Source organism: Poromitra crassiceps (assembly GCF_964638095.1).
Source record: "Poromitra crassiceps genome assembly, chromosome: 16".
NCBI classification, from domain to species: Eukaryota; Metazoa; Chordata; class Actinopteri; order Beryciformes; family Melamphaidae; genus Poromitra; species Poromitra crassiceps.
Window position 1 is genome coordinate 4,068,042 of NC_139645.1, and position 10,367 is coordinate 4,078,408.

Here is a 10,367-nt window from a genome sequence, read left to right on the forward strand (position 1 = left end):
AATGGCGAACATGTGAGGTCACATATCACTGTCCAATGGGATCGGCGGAGTCTTGCCAACCCCACGTGGGGGACACCGCACTGCGATTGGCCCACGCGGCTAAACTCCTTCGGAGACGCCGATTGGCTCTTGCGGGGCCCTCTCTCGGCAGACGGGTCCTCGTGTCAGTGCACAGTCTGTGTGTGGTACGGCGAGCGCGCGAGCGGCAGAGAAACTGGCTACGCAAGCTATCGGTATATTTCACAACGACGAGCCGACATTTCCAACAATTGACCCTTTTTTCAGCGAGAAATTAATCGTTGGGACTTATTGGGAGATTGGTGTACTACCTTCGGACCTAAAGAACGGCTTTCTTTGAAGTTGTATGCGGTCAACAATCCGTCCCAATCGAGGGGTTGCCGCCGACGTCCGCCCCGGACGGAGAGAGACGTTCTCCGCCCCGCAGGAGCACCGGGGTTTCAGAGGACTCGCTCAGGGCAACAAGAAGCAAAGACGGGCATTTCCCCATATCGTTCTGCGGTGACGGTTACAAGTCGAGGATAGCGAAGGATTCTGTCTGGAGACTCAATACTACCTGTGCAGAAAGAGGGGGGAAGGAATCGCTCGAGACAAAGGTAAAAAAGGGCGACATGAAGAGAGCCGCTAACAAGGCGGGTGGTGGTGGTGCTGCTGTGGCTTTATGGCAGCCGACTTCGAAAGCAGCAGCAAGCAGCTCGTTGTATTTCTGATCTTCCGGACCACCAAAACAACCCCCGTGTGTCTGTCCCCCCCCCATTTGCGGAAGACATCTCATTAGCTTTTCCGCGAAAAAAACAAACAAAACATCACGTCGTCGCTGATGGCGCGATCAAAAGTATCAACTTTGGAATCTATTTGATACATTGTCTCAAACGCGTTTGCAACAATGTTGCCTTCTTCCCCAGGGCATTGTTGTTCGTTTCATTGTGGCGAAAATCCAGGCGACACTACTGGCAAGAAAGAGACATTTCAAGCTACCTTGACGATAAAATACCGTTTGATGGTTTCGAGGGAACCGCGGCCAGGTCAAGGCTACATCACGCTAAGTTAATAAAGAAAGGCTTAATTCATCTCAAAACATCACAGGTCCCGAGTTCATTTCCCTGCGAGTCGCTGCTTGCTGCTGCTGCTGCTGCACAAGTCATTCAGCTCCACCAGCCCCATACTATGCCGCGTTTTCTTGTTTGTTTAGGTGCAAAAAGGAATATAGGCTCGACAAGGACGAGGTGATATCGGGGTCGGAGTGTGTGTGCGCCTCCTCGCAAGCCGAGAACAGGGCTTTGTCCGCCGCCATCCTGCGTGCACAGAGGAGGGGGTGGCGGTGATTCTTTTTTACCGCACCTTCACTGGGGATTATACGGGGGAGAGAAGGAGCAATCACACCGAATTCCCGAGTGTAAAGGACTCGACATGTATCCACAAGGCCGGCATCCGGTAAGTAGCTCTCTTTTGTCACTATTTGTAAATTGATGCAAATGCAACCGCCCTTCAAAGTAGCCTAATTAGCTTGTAAGAGGCGAGCTGCTGATCTCTCCCCACCTTACTATTTATGGTCTGCACGGTGCTGCTTGAGGGGCTCCACTCTGGCAAGCAGAGAAACTGGAAGAAACCGTGTTTGTTGGCAACAGGGTCAGAGCATTTTGGTAGAACTAATAGTTATGAGAGCGGATCGTCTCCTGCAAACTGACTAGTACATTTCTTGCGGTGCTACCGGTGGGTTAATTGTGCTTTTTGCACAGCAGGCATAGAAATCCCACAGCGGGGTATGTTACTTCCCCCCCCTCTGCCCACATCATCCTCATCCTCATCATCCTCATCCTCCTCTCCCTGGGTAACATGACTTGGAGGAAGGATGTAGTCACACGCCGTTGAGTGAAAGCGCCTCTCCCCGCCAACCAGGCAGGAAGGGCTCAGGGGAATAAGCGCCGCCGACAAAACCACCAGAAGAAGAAGAAGAAAAAACAACAAAAACAACAAACCAGTTCACACAGGATTAAGAGTGGGAGATTAGTGCCGATGAGACCTGTAGGGTGCGATTGCGTCATTTACACCTGTGGGGTATATCACTGATATGTTGACACCCCTCCTTTGCATTTTGCAGGCACCTCACCAGCCAGGACAGCCTGGTTTTAAGTTCACCGTAGCAGAGTCGTGCGACAGGATCAAAGACGAATTTCAGTTCCTGCAGGCCCAGTACCACAGGTAATAAAGCAACTAGCGCTGGCTGGCTTCCTGAAAAGAATAGGAAGAGGAAGCTGCCTTTTTGTAGGTCTACATTGATATCACTCTGCAAAGTTTTGTTGTCGTCGTTGTGGCATATATGAAAATATACATTTCGAATTGTGTCCTTGTAACCGTGTGTGAAAGACCCGAGCCCAGCCAAGACATTGTTTTAATAGACACCAGCCTAATAAATACATTGATTCAATATAATTATGTTAGTAACATCATGCCTTTTTCCTGAATTAATTTATCATGACTAATTAAGCCTAATTGCATTTCCCCCTCCTCTCGCCCCTTAAAGTCTTAAAGTGGAGTACGATAAACTGGCCAACGAGAAGACCGAGATGCAGCGTCACTATGTCATGGTAAGAAGGGGAATCGTCCATTTCATTTCAAGTCATATCCTTCCTTTTTTCTTTTTAGCCAGAGGTGAATAATCACAGGTGGCGGTGCAGCAGCCCTGGTGTGTTAAGGCCATGTTAGCGTTTGTCGCTGCTCAGTATTGTTGACTCACCCCTGTGTTTTGATTGGATAAGAAAGGGCAGGGTGTGGGGGCGGGAGTTTGTATTTTGATTGGATAAGAAAGGGCACGGCGTGGGGGGGAGTTGAAACTCCCATCAGGGGTCAAATGTTCTACCATCTGATTGTGGGGTGTGACGCCCCCCCCCCACCCCCTCCCTCCCTCCCCTCTCCTCCCATGGCCCCAGGGTCCTCTTTATGACCCCCCCCACTCACACACCCACCCTTCCCCATGACCCACTAGGGGTTAATGACTGGCCTGCCGGCTTTGTGCATGAATCAGATCGTTCCGCCATTTTTTCCCCTCCTCCTCCTCAATTTTTTTTTTTTACAACTCTCCCAAGGTGAGCCCTTCAGGGCCCTTCAGACACTTCAGACACACCCAGTCTAGTAGAGTCGACGGGGAGGGTTTGTGTGTCTTGGCAGATAAGCGACTTTCTGAAAAGTGCAGAGTGTGTGACATTTCCTTTTGTTGTCGCTAATATGCGTTAGCATTTGTTGTGCTAGCCAACGGTATTAGCTTTTGATGTAAACTGCCCCCCCCCCCCCCCACCCCCCACCCCACCCCACCCCAGGTGCTTGATTTCTCTCAAAGTGCTGCAGTGGCAGTGAAAGGGTTAAATGTAAAACGGCGCCACCAACACTTGAATTAAAGCATCTCTCTTGCATTCAGTTCAAAGCTCCCCGCTGATCAAATGGAGACAAAGGAATCCGTGCCTCTGTGCTCCACTGTTTTACTGCCACATCAATCTAACTCAAAGCTTCTTAGGGGGGGGGGGGAGTGTGTGTGTGTGTGTGTGTGTGTGTGTGTGTGTGTGTGTGTGTGTGTGTGTGTGTGTGTGAACCAAGTCAAATCCTTATCTGACGAGTGATGTAACTAAGAGCTCACTCTTTAGTTTGTGTATGCACGCACGTGCTTATCTTTTTTTTTTTTTTACTTGAACCAAACGCCAGCGGTACGTTTGTTAAATATTATTTTCTCTTCCAGGCACCAGGAGGTGGTGGGAGTATAGCGATATAATAAATGGAAAGCTGTGCGTCGCATAAACGAGACAGACAAAACGACACCGTTTTATAGTTAGATATTATCCGCTGGGTTTTATAATCGGTCTAGATAATGTTGTTGTTTTTAATTGTAGCGCTAGCCGCCTTGTCCCTGGCTTGTGGAAAGCCATATCTTCCTTGGACAGTGTTGGCGTTCAAAGATTAGCGGTGCTCAGTTAAGTTAGAAGTCAGTTGGGGGAACAGTGGCCAACAGTCTGTCTGCTCCGGCCACAAAGGGTCAAGTGCATAAAGTTGTCAACCTCTCGGGGGTGATGTCAGGCTGTTTTCATGGCCTCCACTCCTCCTCCATATGCCGCTGCGCCCGCTATCCAACTTTCAGCTTCTAAATTGGCAGGTTGCCTTTTATCATTTGCATGCTTTACAGGTCGGGTAATGATGTCCGACCAGGGGGGCCACCATCTTGACATCCCCGCTGCACTATAACTCTTTGGTTCCGTCGTATAAATAAACAAAACCAGTTGTGTGGAGCTGTTAAGAGTAGGGAAGTGTGAATTGGTAACGTGTGTGTGTGTGTATTTGCTGTTCACTCATCTCATAGTGATCAAAAGAAAAGCAGAGAAGCGAGAGAGAGTGGATATCATCTTGCTTCGGTTTACTCTTTGATCTTTGTTTCTGATGCAGCAGACCGCCTAAATGAAGATGTGCAATGGGGAATAAAGACGATTGTTTATGTCATTAATGTATATATATATACCTTATACAGTACAGTGACATGTATATATACCTTATACAGTACAGTGACATTTCAAATCATGTTTTTCTCCTTACCTCTATTTTACAGTACTACGAGATGTCCTACGGACTCAACATTGAGATGCACAAACAGGTATGTAGCCATGTCAGGGATGCTCTGTGTAAAGCCAAAACAATGTTTTTACCCCCAATAACCGTGGAACACACACACACACACACACACACACACACACACACACACACACACACACACACACACACACACACCTGACCTTAGTTTCTACCCTCATGCTGAAATGCCTTTTAGGAGGCACACACACACACACACACACACACACACACACACACACACACACACACACACACACACACACACACACACACACACACACACACACACACATACACACACACACACACACACACACACACACACACACAGCCTTCCTGCAGTGAAAATGCTGACAGGCTAAACAACACAAAGGGCACAGTGCCTGATGGGGATGGTTTGATAAGATTAAAGTGAAGGATTTGGCAGACAGTCTGAGAGGATGTGTTTTTGTTTTTGTGTGCTTTGTCCTCCTGTGTGTGTGTGCACGTGCACACATAGGCCTGCACTATCGAGTGTGTGTGTGTTTGTGTTTGTGTGTGTGTGTGTGTGTGCGCGGGCGTGCGTCTCTAGAGCAGAACCCTGCTGTCTGCCTGTGCCTGTCCAGTGCCAACCAGGCTAAAAGCTCATTAGTTCAGCTGCCACCCAGCACTGGGCATCATCACACTGTACTAGTGGACAGACCTGACTGGGGGGAAATGGATGAATTTGGACTAAAATATCAGCAGTTCCGTCCACACTGGCCAATGAGCTGTTTCAATAAGACTGCAGGCAGTGGAGGAGAGAGAGCACCGGTTACGCTAAAAGCATCTTGGCCCCTACATGCTGCTGGGTTTCATCTTGGCCCCTACATGCTGCTGGGTTTCATCTTGGCCCCTACATGCTGCTGTGTTTTCACATTAGAGCACCAATAGAGCTGCAGCGCAAGTGCTTATTTTGTTTTTGTAGCTCCTGTAAACCCGTGAAACTTGGCTTCGACTCGAGCTTGGTCCTGCTGTGTGTGTGTGTGTGTGTGTGTGTGTGTGTGTGTGTGTGTGTGTGTGTGTGTGTGTGTGTGTGTGTGTGTGTGTGTGTGCGTGCGTGCGTGCGTGCGTGCGTGCGTGCGTGTGTGTGATCCTGCTGTGTGTGCTGAGTTTGGGCAGCAGAGCGGTGTGGTGTTTTTTTGGGGGGGAGAGTGTTATTCTACCAAAAGGCCAAGAATCCATCCGCCCTGCTGATGTGTCCTTGAGCAAGACACTGTCTGAATCCCTCCCAGCTCCAGTCAGGCTATCCTGTAGCTATCCTGTAGCTGACTCTCAGTCTCTGAGCCTCTGTAGGAAGCTATCCTGGCAATATTCCGCCACTATTTAAAGCATGGCACCCACTCTTCCCTAAAGCAAGGCACCCATAAGCTCTATATGTGAACATGTGCTTATTTGGCAAAATGACTCACTACTAAAGGCTTGCAGCCAATTAAATTAGGCATAGTTTGGTTGCTTAGAAATTGACATATGTCCGTTTGCAAGATGTGCGTCTATATTTCTCATTCTCTCCCCACCTCCTCCCTCCCCCTGCTCTCTTCTCCCCCACACCCCCCCCCCTTCCCCTCTCCTGCTCTCTCCTCTTGCTCCTTCCCCACCTCCTATACCCTCCAACATCTCCCATTCCCTCCCCACCCCATCACTCTCTCACATTCCCCCTGCTCTTCCCCCTTCTCCTGCTCTCTCCTCTGCTCTCTCTTCATTTCTATATTTTCTATATTATCAATTGTTCAAATGTTATCTTTATTCTGTATATTCTTGTTACTGTTGTGTTAGCTAGAATTAGCTAGACATACTTTCTGTGAAGCCCTCTGAGACATGCTTGTGAATTAGGGCTATATAAATAAACTTGACTTGACTTGACTTGAATCCTGTAGCTATCCTGTAGCTGACTCAGTCTCTGGGCCTCTGTAGGAAGCTATCCTGTAGCTATCCTGTAGCTGACTCTCAGTCTCTGAGCCTCTGTAGGAAGCTATCCTGTAGCTGACTCTCAGTCTCTGAGCCTCTGTAGGAAGCTATCCTGTAGCTGACTCTCAGTCTCTGAGCCTCTGTAGGAAGCTATCCTGTAGCTGACTCTCTGTCTCTGAGCCTCTGTAGGAAGCTATCCTGTAGCTGACTCTCAGTCTCTGAGCCTCTGTAGGAAGCTATCCTGTAGCTGACTCTCTGTCTCTGAGCCTGTGTAGGAAGCTATCCTGTAGCTGACTCTCAGTCTCTGAGCCTCTGTAGGAAGCTATCCTGTAGCTGACTCTCAGTCTCTGAGCCTCTGTAGGAAGCTATCCTGTAGCTGACTCTCTGTCTCTGAGCCTCTGTAGGAAGCTATCCTGTAGCTGACTCTCAGTCTCTGAGCCTCTGTAGGAAGCTATCCTGTAGCTGACTCTCTGTCTCTGAGCCTCTGTAGGAAGCTATCCTGTAGCTATCCTGTAGCTGACTCTCAGTCTCTGGGCCTCTGTAGGAAGCTATCCTGTAGCTGACTCTCAGTCTCTGAGCCTCTGTAGGAAGCTATCCTGTAGCTATCCTGTAGCTGACTCTCAGTCTCTGGGCGTCTGTAGGAAGCTATCCTGTAGCTATCCTGTAGCTATCTCTCAGTCTCTGGGCGTCTGTAGGAAGCTATCCTGTAGCTATCCTGTAGCTGACTCTCAGTCTCTGGGCGTCTGTAGGAAGCTATCCTGTAGCTATCCTGTAGCTATCCTTCAGTCTCTGGGCCTCTGTAGGAAGCTATCCTGTAGCTATCCTGTAGCTATCTCTCAGTCTCTGGGCGTCTGTAGGAAGCTATCCTGTAGCTATCTCTCAGTCTCTGGGCCTCTGTAGGATGCTATCCTGCAGCTATCTCTCAGTCTCTGGGCCTCTGTAGGAAGCTATCCTGTAGCTATCCTGTAGCTGACTCTCAGTCTCTGGGCCTCTGTAGGAAGCTATCCTGTAGCTATCCTGTAGCTATCTCTCAGTCTCTGGGCCTCTGTAGGAAGCTATCCTGTAGCTAACTCTCAGTCTCTGGGCGTCTGTAGGAAGCTATCCTGTAGCTATCTCTCAGTCTCTGGGCCTCTGTAGGAAGCTATCCTGTAGCTAACTCTCAGTCTCTGGGCGTCTGTAGGAAGCTATCCTGTAGCTATCTCTCAGTCTCTGGGCCTCTGTAGGAAGCTATCCTGTAGCTATCTCTCAGTCTCTGGGTGTCTGTAGGAAGCTATCCTGTAGCTGACTCTGTCTCTGGGCCTCTGTAGGAAGCTATCCTGTAGCTATCTCTGTTTACACTGTAAAAACAACTCTGATCAGCTAAAGATCTCACCAGAGCCAGATGTAAAAAGCCACATTTTATTTTGTGTGAACATAATCATAACATCTTTTATTCTATTGACTTAAGGGGGAGGGGTTGGCTCCGGATGCTTTTTAGAACCTCCTCTTTTATCTTCCTACTCTTAGATTTCCATAAACTGTCTTCTGTCTTCCTATATTTCCATCAGACACCTTTGCCTCTTCAATTCTTCTGCGCCTCCTCCTCCCCCTGTGTCATGATGTCTCTTCATCGCCTCCCCCCGCCCCTCCTCCTCTCTCCCCCGCCCCGCCCCCTCGCCCTCCTCCCCCCCGCCCCACCCCCGTCCCCTCCTCCCTCCCCCCGCCCCGCCCCCTCCTCCCTCCTCCCTCCCCCCGCCTCCTCCGACAGCGTGCTGTGAATGATGGCCCTGGTGTCATTAGCTGTGTGATATGATGTATGAGGAATGGAGGAGGGAGGAGGAGGAGGAGGAGGAGGAGGAGGAGGGGCAGAGAGGGGCGGAGGCTTCATGGCCCCTCAGATCCAGAAGGTTAATGGCATCGGCAGGAGGGTGGCCCAGTCGGGAAGAGCCGCGTGCTGCACAATTCATCAGGCGTAGACGCGGGGCGGGGTGTGTGTGTGTGTGTACGGATACTGTGTGTGTGTACGGATGCTGAGTGTGTGTGTGTATGTATGCTGAGTGTGTGTGTGTACGGATACTGTGTGTGTGTGTGTGTATGGGGAGACTGAGTGTGTGTGTGTACGGATGCTGTGTGTGTGTGTGTGTGTATGGATGCCGAGTGTGTGTGTACGGATGCTGAGTGTGTGTGTGTGCGCTAACTAGGCACGTTTTTGTTTATCAAGGAGCTCACCGCCTCTCACACCCCCCCCCTGTTTTTGAACGCTTCTTGTCGTGCACTTATCACTAACAGGGGAGGTTGAAGGGGTGGGGGCGGGGGGTGGGTGCTGCGGGGGGGGGGGGGGGGGGGGGGGGAGGGGGGGAGGGAGTGGACAGTACAAGGAAAAGAAAGAGAGAGGAGGAGACAGGAAGGGAGGGGGAGGGGCCTGGGGGGGCAAACGGGCTAATCGACTGGTCTTCTCCTCCGCGCATCTCCTTTGTTTATCAATAAGCCCGATGGAGTCGAGCCTGTGAATAATGCATCATCCCCTCCCCCTCCCCGCCTCCCCCGCCTCCCCTCCCTGGTGAGCGAGTGTTTGTGATGACATCAGCGAGAGGTAAACAGACAGGCCCGTTATTGGACGGGAGGGAGGGGAGGGAGGGGGAGGGAGGGGGAGGGGGAGGCCTGCGTTATTGGATGCAGGCAGCCATATTACTTCCCCTGTGTTGGAGATTTATTGCGTCGTGGAGAAAACATGGTCAACTCACTTTGTGTGTCGCTGCCTCTGGAGAGCTACAGCGTGCACACACACACATGCACACACATGCACACACACACACACAAATACACATATTAGATACTCACATCCAGAGCTGTCACAATGAAACGATTAGTCATCAACTATTAAGTTAATCCACGTGAAATATTTTTGATAATCCATTATTCGCTTGGAGTAATTTTTGAAGAAAAGTCAACGTTCTCGTATACCAGCTTCTTAAATGGGAATAGTTTCTGGTTCTCTTTGACAGTAAACTGAATATCTTTGGCTTGTGGGCAAAACAAGCCCAGACGACGTATCGATTCAATCGTGAAAATATTCGACGGATTAATCGACAATGAAAATCGTTAGTCGCAGCCACGACTCATATCCCTCGCAGTGTAACACTCGTTAACACACACACTCACACACACATGCACACATGCACACGCACACACACTCACGCACACGCAGAGTACTTCAAGGTCTAATAGACACACAGCATCCCCTGCCTGGCCTGATGAGCTGAGTGGATGCTAGCGAGGGTGCTTGTGTGTGTGTGCGCGCGCGCGCGTGTGTGTGTGAGACTGTGTGTGCGCGTGCATGTATGTGTGTGTGCGTGAGACTGTGTGTGTGCGCGTGCGTGTGTGTGTGTGCATGTGTGTGTGTGTCTGTGTCTGCCACGGGGGTGATTTGTTTTGACAGCGTCTCTTATGATGGCAAAGGGTGCAGGGCGGAGATAATCACCCTCGCTCGCTGTCAATAAGTGATTTTAATTAGCGCAGCTCATTAGGCTGCCTCAGCATCGTGCCCCGCTGTGTGTGTGTGTGTGTGTGTGTGTGTGTGTGTAGTACCTCTGTTTTGACTCGCTCCCTGTTTGTCTCTGTTGTTGTAACCTTAGTTTCAATCTTCACATCCTGACTCGTGTTTTGATTTGGTCTCTCTCTCCCGAGACAAACTCTCCTCCTACTGGAAAACGCTGGCCGACAAAAAAAAAACGCAGATTTATTGACACGATGTTCTGGAGTTAGAATATCCCAGTGAGTTAATGACACATAAAGAGAAAACAGTTGGCATCATCACCAGTGCCTCTGTCCTT

The 10,367-nt window shown here is 49.9% G+C and overlaps 1 protein-coding gene across 1 annotated transcript in view; it reads left to right on the plus strand.

The window, feature by feature from the left end:
- The first annotated feature begins 204 nt into the window (after window positions 1–204).
- The window catches only part of LOC310791189 (transducin-like enhancer protein 3-B), a 39,687-nt gene continuing 29,524 nt past the window's right edge, over window positions 205–10,367 (plus strand). The window contains exons 1-5 of the mRNA XM_083652874.1: window positions 205–614; window positions 1,211–1,452; window positions 2,120–2,220; window positions 2,543–2,606; window positions 4,607–4,651. Of these exons, the coding sequence (XP_083509000.1) occupies window positions 1,429–1,452; window positions 2,120–2,220; window positions 2,543–2,606; window positions 4,607–4,651 (234 nt within the window). The 5' untranslated portion in view covers window positions 205–614; window positions 1,211–1,428. The remainder of the gene's footprint in view (window positions 615–1,210; window positions 1,453–2,119; window positions 2,221–2,542; window positions 2,607–4,606; window positions 4,652–10,367) is intronic.